Here is a 19712-nt window from a genome sequence, read left to right as displayed (position 1 = left end):
ATTATTTGTATAATGACTTAAAGAAAGAGTATGGTGAAAATGTTTCATTGTTGTATATGGATACTGATAGTTTTATCTTAGATATAAAAACTGATGATGTTTATGAAGATATGAAGAAAAATATTGGAGTATATGATACAAGTAATTTCAGCAAGAAGAGTGAGTTATTTTCCAAAAAGAATGAAAAGGTTATTGGTAAGTTTAAGGATGAGTTGGGTGGAAAAGTAATGAGTGAGTTTATTGGATTGAGAGCAAAGGCATATGCTTATAAGTATGGTGAACAGATTGATAAGAGGTTAAAGGGAATAAAGAAATATGTAATAAAGAAATCAATAACTTTTAGAAATTATTATAATTGTTTGATGAATAAGAAAGAAGAATATAGGAAAATGAATACAATAAGAAGTTATAAACATAACATATATAGTGAAGAAGTAAATAAAAAGGCATTAGGAGCCTTTGATGATAAGAGATTTATTTTAGATAATGGAATAGATTGTGTTCCATATGGATATTGTATGATAGAGTGTATAAAATAGATTATGTTTTAACGATGGGAAGATGGGTTAGGGTTTTTAAGGGCAACCGCTTTTTCACAATATATAAATGGTTAAACCAAGTATTAATCAAACTAAAGAGTGGAGAAAATCTCAGTCTTGGTATATAAATGGAAAACATAATGAATGTGAAAAATATCAAATAAGTCTTATTGAAAAAATAACTAAAACAAAGGTAAATAAAACAAATAAGCGAATTAATTTAAAAACTAGTAAGTTAGAGGATGTAAAGAAAAAAATGAATATCCTTGAATGGACTGAAAACTTTGATGGTTATCAATTGAACAATGAAAAAACAATTTACTATAATCTCAAAATGATATGTGGCTCAGGAGGTGGTCAAACAAGAGCATTAAGAGAAGTTTATCATTTCGTAATGGCACAAATGGGGTATCTTAAAAAATATAAAGATTCAAATGTTTTGTTTGTCAATATTTTAGATGGGGATTATTGTGCAAAGAAAATTAAACTATTGAAGGAATTTGAGAATGAACAAATCTTTATAGGTTCAATGAGTGAGCTGTTCAATTCAATGAGGTTCAACCTCCAGGTTAAAATGGGAGACAAATAAATATACCTTGGGATAAAAAGGGGATTTATTTTTAGGGAAAAAAATATAAATCGCTGAAAATCCCCCATTCATTTACATGGGGCAAAGTGAGCCAGAATCAGTATTCTTACCCTACATATATATATATATATATATATATATATATATATATATATATATATATATATATATATATATATATATATATATATATATATATATATATATATATATATATATATATATATATAGATATATAGATATAGATATATAGATATATATAGATATATATAGATATATATAGATATAGATATATATAGATATATATAGATATATATAGATATATATATAGATATATATAGATATATATAGATATATATAGATATATATATATATAGATATATAGATATATAGATATATATATATATATAGATATATATATATATATAGATATATATATAGATATATATAGATATAAGTAGGGTAAGAATACTGATTCTGGCTCACTTTTCCCCATGTAAATGAATGGGGGATTTTCACCGATTCCCTTTTTTTTTCCCTAAAAATAAACCCCCTTTTTATCCCAAGGTATATTTATTTGTCTCCCCTTTTAACTTGGAGGTTGAACCTCATTGAATTGAACACCTGGGGGTTGAACAGCTCACTCATTGAACCTATAAAGATTTGTTCATTCTCAAATTCCTTCAATGGTTTAATTTTCTTTGCACAATAATCCCCATCTAAAATATTGACAAACAAAACATTTGAATCTTTATATTTTTGAAGATACCCCTTTTGTGCCATTACGAAATGATAAACTTCTCTTAATGCTCTCATCTGGCCACCTCCTGAGCCACATATCATTTTGAGATTATAGTAAATTGTTTTTTCATTGTTCAATTGATAACCATCAAAGTTTTCAGTCCATTCAAGGATATTCATTTTTTTCTTTACATCCTCTAACTTACTAGTTTTTAAATTAATTCGCTTATTTGTTTTATTTACCTTTGTTTTAGTTATTTTTTCAATAAGACTTATTTGATATTTTTCACATTCATTATGTTTTCCATTTATATACCAAGACTGAGATTTTCTCCACTCTTTAGTTTGATTAATACTTGGTTTAACCATTTATATATTGTGAAAAACGGCGGTAGCCCTTAAAAAACCCTAACCCATCTTCCCATCGTTAAAACATAATCTATTTTATACACTCTATCATACAATATCCATATGGAACACAATCTATTCCATTATCTAAAATAAATCTCTTATCATCAAAGGCTCCTAATGCCTTTTTATTTACTTCTTCACTATATATGTTATGTTTATAACTTCTTATTGTATTCATTTTCCTATATTCTTCTTTTCTTATTCATCAAACAATTATAATAATTTCTAAAAGTTATTGATTTCTTTATTACATATTTCTTTATTCCCTTTAACCTCTTATCAATCTGTTCACCATACTTATAAGCATATGCCTTTGCTCTCAATCCAATAAACTCACTCATTACTTTTCCACCCAACTCATCCTTAAACTTACCAATAACCTTTTCATTCTTTTTGGAAAATAACTCACTCTTCTTGCTGAAATTACTTGTATCATATACTCCAATATTTTTCTTCATATCTTCATAAACATCATCAGTTTTTATATCTAGGATAAAACTATCAGTGTCCATGTACAACAATGAAACATTTTCACCATACTCTTTCTTTAAGTCATTATACAAATAATCATACATCAATATCTTTGATAAATCAAGAACTGCTGTTCCAATATAAATTGGTTTATCCATTACAATACTTTCCTTTTTCATATGAATTGCAGAAAAGTTCTCTGAAAAAACCTCTTCTCTCTCAAAACTTGGTTTATTTATCAATCTCGAAGCTTCTTTCCAAGATGTTGCGAATCTAATGTTTTGCCTGTTTCTAACATTTTCCATAGTCTTTCCAAATACAGCATTATTCATTAATTTATAAAAGTCCCCTTCAAATTTTACTTTTGTATTTGCTCTCATATCTGTATTGAATTGAATATACTTTTTCACCCAAGGACTTTGTTTAAATTTTAAAACTCTATGAATTTTAGCTACTCTCAATCCTTCTCTCAAAAACTGTTTTAAGCTTCTCTGATGTAAAACATATCCCTCTTTATCATAGAATGTTGTTAATAACTTTTCTGTTGATTTGCCTTTAATATTAAAACTTTTATGATAATCACTGAACCATTCTTTCTTTGGGGTTTCTTTCTCACATGCAAAAGGAAGGTCTTTATGCTTATTATGAAGAACACTCGGGTACCTCAAATCAACTTCAAAATAATAACCTTCTTCTTCGTCATTCAATTCCTCTTGAGAAGAAATAACAATATTCATCAAAGCCTTTTCATAATCCTTTTCTTCCACCCACTCTAATTTACCATAAGGTAGAGATTGAGACATTGCCCATCCATACAAATTATTAGCATCAAAATACATCAAATAATTACTATCTTTTTCACTATCATAATTTGGGAGATATTTATTATTTGCTTTCGCATATCTTTTTGAACATACTTGTGATATTCCACCTCTCTTAGACTTCTCAATCATCAAAAGCATATCAACATCACTGATTAAATCTATATCTTGTTTTGTCATTTTCAACATTGCACTCCAAGCTAAACCAGGAGCTGTGAAATAGTGGGCAGGGTCTAATCCATAACAATTTTTATTATGACAGAGTGTTCTAAAAGCCTCAAACACATCAGCTAACAATAAAACATCTGTTTTTAGATATAAATCATGATATTCTCCAAGGTTCTTTATCTTAAATATTTTCCATATTTCTTGTGCGTGTTTATATTCCTTATCACTTATCTCTTCTTCATAAAGCTTATTATAGAAACTTTCTTTTGAAGGAAGTTGTGTTTCTTTAAATCTCATAAATGAATCCATATAATCATAAGGATAAATTCCCTTACTTGTAAGAATTTTCTCTTTACTTTGAATTTCATTCCTTGTTTGAATTTCCTCTCTCGTAAGAATTCCTTCTTTAATCAGAATTTCATCTTTAATCTGAATTTCCTCTTTAGTTCGAATTTTCTTTATAATTAGAATTTCATCTTCAGTTAGAATTTCTTCATTAATTAGAGTTTCCTCTTTACTTTGAATTCTCTCTTTAATCTGAATTTCCTCTTTAGTGAGAATTTCCTCTTTTGGAAAGAATGAATTAAGATTTGGAAAAGAGTCCGTGGAGCTTAGATTTGATGCGAGGTAGGCTAGTGGTGTTCCCATAAACTTGTAAGAATCTAGAAACCTAATACGAGTTAAAGGTTTTGTGAATATCATTTTTGAAAATGAAATATACTTTTGACTTGTGTTTGTTATGGCAGAAATATTCCCTGGTGTTTTTGAAAGTTCATTTATAAATAGATGTGTATCATAGTTGGCACTGTTGTGAAGAAAGACTGGAATAAAAGAAGGTAATTTATAATTAAGATTACAACAGGAATGAGCGGGACCTCTATATTTACCAGTAAGATGACAATGGTCTCTAACTTTAGACTCCTTAATTTCCCCCTCACAAATATGACAGATATTGTTCATTCTAAATTCTAATTTTTCTTCTTTGGTTAATTTCATCGGTTCATTTGTTTCTTTCATTAATTTAGTGAGTCTTATACAATCCTTTTCTAATCGTTTTACAAACTCTTGTGAAGCATTTTTTCCACGATAATGTTCAAGTTTGTTATACTTTTCTCCAACAGATGATTTGATATAATAACAGAAACCACAAGGAATATGTTTTTGATATTTATTTGTATATGGTTCTTTTGGATTAGGAGAAGCAGTATTTATCTTTTTAAGGATACATTCAAAATCAGCGTATATCACAAATGGGTGCATGATAGATTTATTATAATCTTCAAAAGAAATCTTTTCACCAGGTTTAGGCATTGTAATTACAGCTGATTTATGATTACTACAATATTTTGAATGTTGTTCTAATCGTTCTTTTGTATGAAATGAATTAAGACATCGCTTACAAGGATATATTTTGTTTGCTGTTCTGAATACCTGAGAAGAGATTAATCTTGATAAATTATTGATGTATGTGTAATGTGAATTCTTTCCAACACTAAAATATAAAAGGTCAATGTGTGTTTCTTCATTTTTATAGTTGTTTGAAATTTTTAATATTTGAACTTTGTTTGTATCCGTTAATCCATATACATTAATAGAAAGATTATTCTTTTTCTCAAATTTAGGAATATCTGTTAGTGGCATTGGGAATTTAAAATCTTTAATGTCCAAGGTATTCTCATATTTCATATATTGTTTTACTCTTTCTGAATTACATTTTGGTGGATGAAAGTGAGCAAGAACAGACCAGAGAAAACATTTATTATCATTGTTCTTAATATTAACCACTGCCTTCTTTCGTTTTATTTCTTTTGGTAATTCAATATAAGAAGAAGCTTTAAGAGGGTTTGATTTTAGAATGTGTATATCTAAAAAGATGATTTTTTTAATATTGAATCCACTTCCTACCACTGTATTATCAACATCCTCCTCTTGTCTTGATAGTTCTTCATAAACCCCACTATTCAAAAAATCTTGAAATGATGTTATAAAATGAAGACCTGTTCTCATATAAGGAGTATGTTCTTCATCTTGTCTTTTCATATTCATTTTCACTCCCATATAAAACTTTAAAGTTTTCATTTCTTTTAATGTCTTTTTAATAAATTTTTCAACATCGGGTTTCACTATTTCAATTGATTCAGCTATTGATGATGGACCGGGTTCTCCAAATTGAAAAATCCTTATTTTTATATGCCCTTTAAATGCCCCATCAGTGTTTTTAATATAATAGTCTCCCTTTACTTTAAACTCATTTTTCTTGTGTTTTTGTGATTGAAGATGTTTATTATAACTACTCTTCAAAACATCCTTTGAACAGATATCACAATGTTTTCTTTCCAACTCAAGAGGAGATATTTGATGAAATAGATTAAATGTGTGTTTGTTGGTTCGGAGGTGTTTTCTATAATGTTTATATTCATGATTACAAACATCGCAGTACGTTGTATTCACCATATTTATAGAATAAAACTTTGCTTAAACTAAAATTTTCTTGATGAAAATTTCGTTTAATTTATAGGTGAATCTGTGCTTAAAAACATTTTATCCTCCAACTTTTTCACTTACTAAATAAAATGTTTCAAGACACAAAAGACAAGTTTCAATCAATCTCTTCATCTGTTAAAGATACTGAGAAATATGTCAAGGATGTAAAATTGAACAAAGATAAATATAACAACTATTGGATAAAAACTATTATGGTAAATAATATGAGTTCTTCAATTTCCTTCAGTGGAAGGGCTTTCAGTATACCTGGAAGAACATCAATTAAAGTATCTCTAACAAAAGTTTCTCCTCTCCTTCTAGTAATATATTCAAAACTAGAAAAAGCAATGAAACAAGAAAAAGTATCAAAGAACAAAAACCTTATGGATGAAGCTTTAGAAAGAAAAGATAAGACTATCTGTAATATGCAAGGAGAAATTTGTATTTTTTTCAACAACCCTAAAGATGTAAATCCTGATGAAATAAAGGATGTTAATATATCAGGTGAAATGACATTTCGTTCAATAGTAGTTAACGATAATTTTAAAATTACCTTTAATATGAAAAATGTTGTCGTTGAATCTGATAATGAAAAAAAGTATATCGATATCGATGGTAATATACAACTGAAAGTATAGATGAATTTCAGTTTAAGTAAAGTTTTACTTTATAAATATGCTAGACTTTCCTGATTCTCCATATGACAAATTTGAGAATTGTCCTGCGTGTGAAAGACGGGATTAAACACAGAGTCAAAAGCCTATAAACAATGTATATTCTGTGATTATCTTCTAATTAATGATAATAAAAAATATAAAAAGGAAAATAATTCTTTTAGATTTACACCAAAAATGAATTACTTTACAAGATTGATTAGAGAAATGAATGTAAAGTATGAGGGTGATAACACACCTTTCCTTACAAGGGAAGAAACTGAACGTATAAGAGAAATGTTCAAAGGATTGTTGTTGTATATTATTCATGGATGTAATTTTCAGGGAAATATCAACACAAGATATTGTATAAATAAAATAATGGATTATCTTGAAATTAAACCTGAACTTAGGATAAAATATAGAGTTTCTAAAAAAGCCAATAATAAATTAAATAACCTGTTTTTCAAATATATAAATGAATGATTTTTTACCTATTTGGGAAAATAAGATAAAATTTAACAACCATAAAAATCTCCCAAATTCATTAAGATGTCTCATAGTTGGTTCAAGTGGATGTGGAAAAACTTGCTTACTTTTAAAAATGCTCCTCACTCCCAACTTTTTAGATTATGATAATTTAATAATTTTCACAAAGTCGAGTTTTCAACCAGAGTATCAACTACTCTCACAAGGTTTTAATGCTGGTCTTCAAAAGAAGATATAATCGGTTTATTTAAACGTCAAAAAAACCTAAATGATTATAACATTGAAGATATAATTCAACTATTTTGTGATACACAGAGATGTAAAAAGAAATCAAATCCTATAACTTGTATTCTTAGTGATAATACGGATGATATACCGTCTCCCCAAGATTTGGATAAATCAAAAAAGAACCTCGTTATCTTTGATGATTGTGTTAATGAGAGAAACCAAACGGCAATGGACAGCTACTACACAAGAGGGAGACATTCTTCTTGTAATTGTATTTATCTTAGTCAATCGTACTTTCAACTTCCTCGTCGTTCCATCAGAAACAATGCTAATACTTTTATTTTATTCAAGTTAAATTCAATAGATATCAATAATTTTTGGAGAGATAATTGTTCTACATTATGTAGTAAAAAGAAATTTGAGGATTACATGAAGCACACGACTGAAAAATATAAATATATTGTTGTGAAATAAGATGAGATAGATTATAATATTATATATTATAATCTATATAATTATAATAATATAATCTATATATTATAATAATATAATATTATATATTTATATCTATCTTATATCAGATAGATATAAATATTAATTAATGGGGGATTAATCCCTGGTTGTCCTCGGTAGAGCTGGACCTGGGGCCACCCCTCACAATTAACGTTGCGGTACGGTGGGTTGTATTAGAACCACGAACGCCACCCAGTCAACCACGAGATCCAGTGTCCACCATCTAATTATTCCGTTTAACTAGAGGTCACGTGCTTACCTGAGCAGGGAGCGCGCCCTCGGCAAAGCAACAATGTTATCTCAATTAGATTTTAATTAGGGCGGCCGAGCGTTTTATCCGCTGGTGCATGCCGACGATTTTTGGTCAAATCTGTGGTAATTACCTCCCAGTCTATATCCCTTCGGACAGTGATAGACCAATGGAAGGAAAGGACAAACACGGACAGGTTGGAAATCGACAAATAATTTATTAATAATAAAATTAATAAATGGAAATAACTTTTTATTTGCTGAGGTAAATAAAGAATGAATTTTAAAGCAAAATCAATCAAAATGCCAGGAAAGAGACAAAGAGCAGATGCTTATCAGGAGTTGACTTACAGCTAAACGCAGACAAGGGTACCCAGCAGATCATTCAGGGGGAGGGGAGGGGGGGTGAATCGTCTCGCTCACCAGAAAGTCGTCCGTGAAGCGAAAACGTCGTGAAATGCATGCGTGCGTTTCACGTCCATCGCCAGCACCCAGCCTTGCCGTGCACCCTCTCGCGAACAGCCTTGAATGCCAGTCGGCATCTGGAGGACACCAGGATCGTCCGTCGTGGGTTTAGACCCTGGTGTTGTTGGTGACCGACCCGTGCCTCACTTGTTGGCGGCGCTGCTCACACCCACACCCGCACTACATGCTCGCTTGCCGGAGCACTGAGAAGGACGAATTGTCTCGTTGGCACTGGTCAGACACCCGCTTTCTTCTCGCCTCTCTCGCCCTTTGCTTTTTCCTCTCTCCTTTCACTTTTTTGGGGAATCTCTACTGAGATGACCTCATATAGCCAGACCAAATGTCCGTCCGTCCGTACGTCCATCCGTCCGTCAACAATTTTTCTTTCCGATCTTCATGAAACTTAGTATGTGGGTAGAGGTCGATGAGTTTTGCACAACGATATAACTTTTGTCCGGGTTCAAGGTCAGGGACGAGGTCACCTGAGTTATAAAAATCGCCATTTTCAAAACCTATCTAGTCTGCCATTCTACAAGATATTCCGCAACTGTTTCGTGATTATGATCGTAAAAAATATTATCTTGTATCTAACCAGACAGATTTTTGAATTTCCGTCCCGTTTGGTCGCCACGTAACCTGGAAGATGGTCAAAAACACCTCCCGGTACAAAAAACTTTTTACTTCCGATCTTGATGAAATTTGGTATGTGGGTCGAGGTCGATGAGTGATACCCAACCACATATTTTTTTCCCGGATTCGAGGTCAGGGTCAGGGTAAAGGTCACGAGGTCATGAAAGTTGCCATTTTCAAAACCTATCTAGTCTGTCATTTTAGGAGATATCTGGCAACGGTTCATCGATTATGATAGTAAAAAAACATTATAGAGATGACCGTCACCCCCACACGGGGGTAATTTTCTTTTTCCTCTTTCGCTTTTTCTCTTCACGCTTTTCTCTTCACACTTTTCTCTCCTCACACTTTTCTCTCCTCATGCTTTTCTCTCCTCACGCTTTTCTCTTCAGAACATACCTCTCGCTCTTTTTTTATATCTCCGGGCCGTCTCCACCGGTCAGGCCGCCCCAAGCTCACCCCGCCCTACTGGCGCACAGTTACCATGACGACTCGTGCGCTCTCAAAAAAGGCGGACGTCGGAGCTCGCGAAAGAATGTTGCTGATTAAAAATTAGGGTGGGCTTCAGAGCTCGTGACAGAAATGTGTGAACATGTCTGTCGTAAAGAAAAAAAGCTTCCCACAAGAGAGGGGATCTATCCTTTACCCTTCTCAAAGCATCACATTTAAGATCCCATTAGAGACATGGGGATGGGGCTAATTTGAACCTGCGTTTAAGGAAATAACTGTCTGAGGACCTGGATATGTGGATGCATTCATCAGACCGGATTCTGAAATCCTTAACACTACCCCTTTCCCTATCCCAGACTCGTCCCGAGTCGTCCAACAGCTGGCGACATTGGTTTAATTATTATTATTTTTGAATTACAACATTGCAATTAGCACTACCGTGTGACATACAGTTGAAGTTACCCCCTACCTAGTATATTTTAACTCTACCCTTCAGTGTGTGTGACAATTTAAACTAGATATGTCCCACCTGATGCATTGGGAACTACCAAACTGACTCACACAGACAACCTTATGCGACACCAAAATTGCTGGAATTTTTGAAACTACAACACACAACCGGTGGGCTTTAGTAATTGACACAACTACACAACTATATACAATTTCTGACCCAGGACCTGGAGAAATGCAGAAGAAAAATTGTGGAAGGGGGGGGGGGGAAGAAGAACACCTGCCGATTCTTGCCACCTTCATGCTCTTCACCAGCACACTGAACAAAATAAACCGGCAGGCCAGTGATCGGCATACAAGCCATAAACGTTGTGGCCTTCGAAACAAAAATGACCAAGAAGTAGCAGCAACACGAACAGCCACTTCCTCCACAGAGCTGCATATGTTCATGGTCACGGTGATACATGGCAAATGTGAAGCAAAGTAGCATGAGCCTGGTATGTGGCTGGAATGAGCTGACATAAAGCTGGAATGAGTTGGGACAAAGCTGGAATGTACTGGCATGAAGCTGGTAGAAAGGGGCTGCAACAAAGGGGCAGTCCATAAGTGTGGTGGTATGCTGCTACAGCAAATGCAGTTCAACAAAATAAAACAAACAAAACCACCATAATAACTGGAACGGTGTCACCTGGTATGAGGCTACAGCGAGTAGCAGTCCACGGAACAGGTGTGGATGGAACACAGGTCACGGAGCAAATGGTGAAGTGAGGTGAGTGATGCCATGATGCAGAAGAGCCTTGATGTTCCTGGGGCAGTGGCGAGACAAAGCGAAACAGCAAGGTGAACAGCAAACAGCACGAAGAGAAAAAAAGGTAATCCAGGTAATGCCTCACACCAGGTCCGACCAACATGGTCAGCCAGTCCCTGGTGTGCACATACCTGGGGCAATGGCAGTGGTGCCAGGAGAGAGAGCTCGAGGTTGGCCTGACTCGTCCGCACCCATCCATCTTTCCCATATACACTACCATAGCCCCCCTCTTTTTACAATTCATCGCTACGTCTCGTCTCCTATATCCCACTATCCCCATTGCCAAATTGGTACCCAATCCCCAAGGTTCCTTGGAAAGGAAGAGCAGAACTTCATGCAATCTTACACCTACATCGTGACAAGTCTCGTTCTCGAGTCCGACGGGAGGGCAAGTCCAGCAGCCGGCGATCATCCCAACAGTGGTTGGTCGAAGGGGTCTTCATCAATCCTAACTATGCTAATATTGTTACACTTTTAAACTTTCCCCAGGGTTATACCCTGCCAAGAGGCCTTCGTTAAACTATGGGGTTCTAAAAACCCAAATTCCCATCGCCTATGTGTTGGTGCTCTTACAATTTTGGGCCTTGCCCACCAAATTTTCTTTCTGTGCCATCACACAATTTCGTGGCTGGGTAGTGTGGCTCCACTTACAGCTCTGCCCACCTGCATACTCACCATTAGCACCCCCGGGATGCTGGAGCTGCGTCTGAGCTTGCCTGCTCCTTACCCTAACATGGGGGATGCCCTCACTGGCACTTCCCCCTCACGATGCCCACTTGGCATTTTGGCGCCCCGGGTCCCGCTGCTTGGGCAGCCGGTTCCATTGAACACTACACTGGCACGCCAGGCCCCTCTCCTCGCGTAACTGCTTCCACGAATACACGAATGGCCCCCTGGACCTACCCACGGCCTCACCTGGCCGACGAGCCCCCAGTGCCCGGGGTGCCTGCTTCATCCGAATACTGCACTCACAAGTCACACCCCCAGCCAGTGCATTATCTCTTGCACCCTACACAAATTTTTTTTTTTAAACTTCCCACAATCAGCACCAACAGCATAACGACATCCATGCATAAATTTACCTAATCCCTCTACCTAACTTTAAACTAACCCCTGGGTTTCCTTGGGTGGGATCCACTCCCCCCCCCCCATTCAATCCTTCACACCATGCATTCTATTACTCACACTCATACCGGCCATTGCCCTGCCCTCACACTCATAATTCATTTATCACACACAAACACATTTACACTCACCGACACATCATCACCTAACTAATTTCCCCAAACTAACTCGTGCACCCTCGTCTTCCCTTATACTACGCACGTTCCATTTAACTCTATCTCTAAGCTACGTCCCCACTACACGTTCATGTCTCTACCTAAACACCGATCAGGGTCGGTGTACCTATTGTCGCTCTTGGTCCCTAAATTTATCCAAGCCCTCCCTCATGGTCGCTGCTTCGGTACCCACATAGAGGTTACCATCACTGGCACCCCCATGTGGGCCTAACAATGCCATCCCCCTTTGGCTAGTGCTCCTTTGCCCCGGTGTGTGGAGCTGTTTCACAACTGTGCTCCACACATGGGGGTTATTGTCATCGTCTCTTACCCACATGAGCCCCCCGCGTCCGCAGAGGTGTTCGACTTGGCATCTGCCTCTAAAGCTGGAGCAATCCATGAGGGTGTCTGGTCGCCGGTGTAGGCTCTCAATCGGTCTGCATGGACGATCCGAGGGAAAGCCCGTGGTCCCATTTTGATCTTAATGACCACGTCACAGATCTGCGCCAGGACGACCCCCGGGTCCTGCCAAGGCGACCTGAGCTTTGGGCATTTGCCCTTACGTCTCCGGGGATTGAAGAACCAAATCTTCATCCCGAAGCGTATTTGCTCGCCTGGCTCCGATGGTCGTACCTGCACTTCATCTTTACACCCGCCATATGGAGCTGGCGGCGCGCGAAGGCATGGACCCGTTCCATCCCCTCCTCCAAATGACGGGCATATCCCTGCCTCGGAGGTTTATCAGGACGTTCTGGCAAGGGACCGCACAGCAGGTCAGCGGGAGCTCGCAACTCCTACCCATACATGAGCAATGCTGGGCTACATGTGGTGGCTCCGTGCTGGCTAGTTCGGTAGGCCATCAACAAATATGGGAGATGTTCGTCCCAGTTATCCTGATGGGTGGTGGTTAAAAGGGCCAGTTGTTGTAATAAGGTCCTGTTGAACCTTTCCACCATCCCATCAGATTGTGGTCTTCAGGACGTTGTTCTTGTTTTCCGAATTGACAAGAGACTGCACACTTCTTTTAATAATTGGCTTTCAAAATTTCGACCCTGATCGGTGTGCAGCTCTTCCAGAATCCCGTGCCGGCATACAAAACCTTCCACGAAGACCTCAGCTTTTTGATTGAGGAGCGCATAAGCCTCCGGCCACTTGGTGAAATAGTCCATAACCACAAGGATATATTTATTACCCTGGCGGGTGCAGGGAAGTGGTCCCAAGATGTCCATAGCCCACCCACTCAAGGGGGGCCCCCACCTGGTGTAATTGAACGGGGGCCCGCATCCTCTGTGCCGGTCCCTTTTTAGCAGTGCAGGTGTCGCATGCTCGACACCTGTCCTGTATATTGCGCCCCATATTCACCCAATAAAACCTCCGGCGGGCCCGAGATGTTGTTTTTGTCCTACCCAAAATGTCCGCCGGGGCGGGTACCATGCAACTGTTGTAAAATGGTGGTTTTAAATTGGTCTGAGACTATAATTAGCCAGGAAGTTATTTCAGAGGGAATTTCCACCCACTTGCGATACAAGATGTTATCTTTCAAGTCTCGGGTCTTCCACTGAGCCCAGTAAGCCTTTGTCTGCACTCCGTGGGGGGTGACTTCCTCCCCACTGGGACTCTTACCTGCCCGGACCCATTGGTACACTGGCCCCAATGCGGGATCTTCTCGCTGGGCCGTGTTCCAAGCCAACGTTCCAAATTCCTCATCTGCGGTTAGTGGCAAAACTTGCCCTGCCACCTGGGATGCACGGACGAAGATCTTTTGGGAGGGGTCTGCCAATTGGTCCCTGTCCTCATGTCGCATACAGAATTTACAGTTTTCTCCCAGACAAGGGCGTCGAGAGAGTGCATCGGCATTCCCATGGGCCTTCCGGGCTCTATGGGTCACACTGAAATCGTACTGCTGCAACTTTTCCAACCACCTTGCAATTTGGCCCTCGGGTTCTTTGAACCGTAAGAGCCATTGCAAGAAGGAATGGTCGGTTCGAACCGAAAATTTCCGCCCGTAGAAGTACGGGTGGAAATGGTTCATGGCAGACAGCATGGCCAATAACTCTTTGCGAGCGATGCAATAATTTCGCTCAGGCCTACTCATGGCCCGATTATAATACGCAATCACTCTTTCCACGCCCTCCCTGCGTCTGAGACAAAACTGCACCCAATCCTTCCTGGCTCGCATCCGTGTCCAGGGTAAAGGTCCCGTTATCAGTGGGGAATGCCAGAATGGGTGCGGATGTTAAACACCCCTTCAATTTGAGGAAGGCATTGTACTCCCATGTCCAATTAAACCTCGTTCCCTTCTCCATAAGCCGGTGAAGGGGCCTGGCTATCTCTGCAAATTTTGCCACAAAGCGCCGGTAGTAGGAGCAGAGTCCCCAAAAACCCCGCACCTCCTTGATGTTACTCGGTACGGGCCACTCCTCTACCGCCTTGACTTTACCCGGGTCGGTTTTCACCCCCTCGCGACCTATCACGTGACCGAGATAGGCCACTTCCTTCGCAAACAAGGTACATTTTTTGGGCTCAGCTTTAACCCTACCTGTCTGAGATGCCCAAACACCTGATCCAAATTATCTATGGCCTGGGCGAATGTTTTAACGTGCACCAGAACGTCATCCAGGTACACGAGGCATATTTGCCATAGCATGCCGCCCAGTACACGCTCCATCAATCGTTCAAAGGTGGCGGGGGCGTTACACAAACGAAACGGCATCACAGTGAACTGATACAGTCCCTTCCCTGTAGAAAATGCCGTTTTCTCCTTCCCTGTCTTGTCCATCTCCACCTGCTAATATCTGCTCTTGAGGTCCAAAGTTGAGAACCAATTTGAGCCCGCAATGGCATCGAGGGTATCGTCAATTCGAGGCAGAGGATAGGAGTCTTTGAGTGTCATGTTGTTTAGCTGGCGAGAGTTCACGCAGAAACGCGTGGTCCCATCTTTCTTTTTAACCAACACAACAGGTGACATCCAAGGACTTTCCGAGGGCTCAATAACACCTGCACACGGCATCTTTTCTACCTGTTCGTCAGCTTCCTCCCTTGAGCTCCAAGGGAGTCGTCGGGCAGGCTGACAAATAGGCCGGGCCTCACCGGTGTGGATCTGATGTTTCACCAGGCCCGTACGTCCAATGTCCTCGGGAGACAAAGAGAAGATTCCCAAATGCTGGTTAAATAGTTGGTGTAAGGCCTCCCGTTGGGCTTCCTCAAAATCTGCACTACTACGGTTTACCATCTCGCAAATGGGATCGGGCTAATTCCTATCACATTGTAGAGACTCCCTCCGGGGTCAATCCGGCCAAATGTTCTCGTCCCTCACCTCTGCGACATTAATAACTGGGGTGCAGTCTGCCACCTTTGTGCCCTCTCCGATAGTGCATGGTTCTGTGCTAACATTAATTATCCTGACGGCCACCACAGGCCGTCAGTATTTACAAGGGTACGGCCCACGACTAAGCCCGGGATTGATTGCCCCGCCAGCTGCTCGACCAGACCACAAGCTTCCCGCTGGGTTGGGTGAGCCTGCCATCGCACCGGGACGATCGCCTCGACACCTGGGGGGGAATGGTTACTGGATTGGGAGCCTCCAGCTCTACCTTCTCGTCCGTGCTCACACCCCCAAGTGGCAGCTCTTCGAAACCCACCTGCATGATACCCCGGGCCAGATCAATTTAACATTCGCTGGCACAATTTTACATAATGATCAATATTATCATTATGAGGTATTATGTACTGTACAGTGTACATAATTGTATGTGCTAATTTTATACGAGGCAACATCACTCGGCGATAGGAATTTTTCAGCTACATATTTTTTCATTTTTTTTTTTATTTTTATTTTTTCAGAGCTGGCAGACCCGTCGTATATCCGATCCGTCGTTGCCCGGAACGTCGTTAAGCGGCGCATGACTGTATATATATATATATATATATATATATATATATATATATATATATATGTATATATATTTGTATATATATATTTGTATATATATATGTATATATATTTGTATATATATATATATATGTATATATATTTGTATATATATATATATATATATATATATATATATATATATATATATATATATATGTATATATGTATATGTATATATATATATATATATATATATATATATATATATATATATATATATATATGTGTATATATGTATATGTATATATATATATAGATATATATATATATATATATATATATATATATATATATATATATATATATATATGTGTATATATGTATATGTGTATATATATAGATATATATATATATATATATATATATATATATATATATATATATATGTATATATATATATATATATATATATAGATATATATATACATACATATATATATATATATATATAAATATATATATATATGTATATATATATATATATATATATATATATATATATATATATATATATATATATATATATATATATATATATATATATATATATATATATATATATATATATGTGTATATATGTATATGTATATATATATAGATATATATATATAGATATATATATATATATATATATATATATATGTATATAAAAGCCTGGTGTTGGCGCAGTGGTTAGGGCAGCGGCTTGGGATCCAAGAGGTCCTGAGTTCAAGCCCCATTGGGTCACTGAATTAATACACCAGGGGGTTGACTCAGCCTGTCATCCTTCCGAGGTCGGCGAAATGAGTACCAGTATACTGGGCCAGTGTATACCCCGGTTAAAATAGGTGTACCATATCCCTGTGTCGTAAGAGGCGACCAGGGTTGCGTCAGGAAGGGCATCCGGCGTAAAACATGTGCCAAATCACTATGCGGATCATACTGATGATCCGCTGTGGCGACCCTGAACGCGAGCAGCCGAAAGAAGAAGAAGATATATGTATATATATATATATATATATATATATATATATATATATATATATATATATATATATATATATATATATATATATATATATATATATATGTGCACATATATTTTTTTTATTTCAATATATATATATATATATATATATATATATATGGATATCTCACAAAGTTATCTCACAAAGTTTAAGTTATCTCACAAAAAGGATAACGCACTTGTCTTGGTACTGTTCCCCAGGTCGCCACCAGACACGCTGCACTCCATCAGATCCAAACAAATTGATCTTCGTTTCATCAGACCAGAGGACATGTTGCCAGTAGTCCAGGGGCTTGGATTGATGTGCTTCAGGAAACTGTTTGCGAGCTTTCTTGTGGCTCTGCTTCAGGAGAGGCTTACGCCTTGGACGACGCCCATGCAACCCGATATGATGGAGTGTGCGAGGTATGGTTCGCGCACTAACAGACTGGCCAGAAGCTGGAGAAATCTCTTCAGCAATCTTGGTGGCACTTTGTCGTCTGTCTTGGAGGACTAGATTCTGAACTTGGCGAACAGTACGTGCAGTCATCTTTGCTGGTCTGCCCTGGTGAGCACAACTCATTGTTGAATGCTTCTTGGAGAACCTCTGGATGACCTTGGCCACGGTGTTGGGGCTTACTTTCAAAGAAGCACTGATCTTCTTGTATCCTTGGCCATCTTTATGTAGGGCAACAATTCGATCTTTGACATCTTTCGAAAGCTCTTTACCATGAGGAGCCATGCTGCTTTCTCAATGGTGATTGGTACAGTATTTCCTATGCAGTTAATTCTTCAGCAAGCAGATAGACAATTACTGCATTGAGTACACTTCTTCACTTTTGACATCCCTGGGAGTTTGCAGCTCGATGAACATTGTGTGTATTGTTTAGTGCATATTTGTACCTTTAACACTTTTTGACTTAAATATGCAGAAAATGATGAAAATGGAAGCTGTTTTACTATGTTTGACTTACTTTTTGTGCAGACAATAGCAGGGGTGTCCTCAATTTTGTTGCCTCCTCTTTCAGAAATATTCGTAATATGCCACATTTTTTATGGAATGGCAGTTTTGTGCCTGCATACATATTGCAGAATGTCTACTCTGTCATCAACTCTAAAGTTTTGCTTCTCGCACAGCTGCTTAAAAAGTTGCACTGAATTATTTACATATTTGTGAGGGGTGTACTCACTTTTGTACACTATATACAAATACACTACCGGTCAAAAGTTTTGGAACACCCCTATTTTTCCAGTTTTTACTGAAATTTAAGCAGTTTAATGTGTCAATGTACTCTGAAATTAAAGCATAGAACAAATAAACAATTGCAGATAAAAAGGAAATCATGGAATCGTTTTGTTGAACAAAATTTAATATAAATCTTTGACTCATCAAAGTAACCACCTTTTGCAGATACAACAGCCAAACATATTCTTGGCAGTCTTTCGACAATGGAAATCAAATATTGTTCAGAAAGTTCTTCCCAACACTGTTGCAGAAGTTCCCACAAATGTGTTGCATTTGCAGGTTGCTTTGCTTTAACCTTACTGTCCAGTTCATCCCAAACCAGCTCGATGTGGTTTAAGTCTGGAGACTGCACTGACCATTCCATGATTTGAAGTGTACCGTCTTGTTCTTTTCTTCTGAGGTAGTTCTGACATAGTCTGGAGGAACGTTTTGGGTCGTTATCTTGCTGTTGGATGAACCCCTGACCAACTAGGTGTAGACCAGAGGGGTATTGCATGGCACTGCAAAATGCTGTGGTAGCTATTTTGGTTCAGGCTGCCAGTCACTCTGTGCAAGTCGCCGACTTTGGATCCAGCAAAAGAGCCCCAGATCATCACGCTTTATCCTCAATGTTTGACAGTTGGTGTGACACACTGAGGAACCATCCTTTCGCCTACTCGACGGCATACAAAAACCATGCATGATGAACCGAAGATTTGAAATTTTGATTCATCGGTCCATAAGACCTTCCATTTTTCAGTAGTCCACTGGCAGTGCTTAATGGCCCAGGCAAGCCTCTTTTTCTTATTTTGCCATCTTAGCAATGGCTTTTTTACTGCCACTCGACCTGTCAAACCTTCAGCTCGAAGTCTTCTCATCTCAGTTGAAACTGAGACTTCCTTACTTCGACCAGTGTTAAGCTGTGCTTGAAGCTGCTGTCCTGTGAGCTGCCTATCATGCAAGCTGTTGACTCTCAGAAACTTGTCTTCTGATTATGTTGTGGCTTTGGGTCTGCCAGACCTCTTCCTGTGAGAGTTTCCTCCAGTTTCCAAGTGCCTTTTGATGGTGTTGGAAACTGTACTCACTGACACCTTGGCTCTTTGCAATTTCTCGAAAGGAAAGACCAACA

At 38.0% G+C, this 19712-nt stretch overlaps 1 protein-coding gene across 2 annotated transcripts in view; it reads left to right on the top strand.

Annotated features, from left to right (window-relative positions):
- Positions 1 to 19157, top strand: part of LOC147017294 (uncharacterized) — a 134541-nt gene extending 115384 nt beyond the window's left edge. For both annotated transcript variants that reach the window (XR_015049735.1, XM_085847929.1), the window contains one exon: positions 17581 to 19157. Coding sequence is in view for 1 of the 2 variants with exons in the window: in XM_085847929.1 (XP_085704055.1) it covers positions 17581 to 17875 (295 nt within the window). In the remaining variant the exon portion in view is untranslated. The remainder of the gene's footprint in view (positions 1 to 17580) is intronic.
- The last annotated feature ends 555 nt before the right edge of the window (positions 19158 to 19712 follow it).

Source organism: Eptatretus burgeri, chromosome 11, assembly GCF_056783735.1.
Source record: "Eptatretus burgeri isolate ZD-2024b chromosome 11, Ebu_testis_v1, whole genome shotgun sequence".
Taxonomy (NCBI): Eukaryota; Metazoa; Chordata; class Myxini; order Myxiniformes; family Myxinidae; genus Eptatretus; species Eptatretus burgeri.
This window is presented reverse-complemented; position numbering and strand designations above follow the sequence as displayed.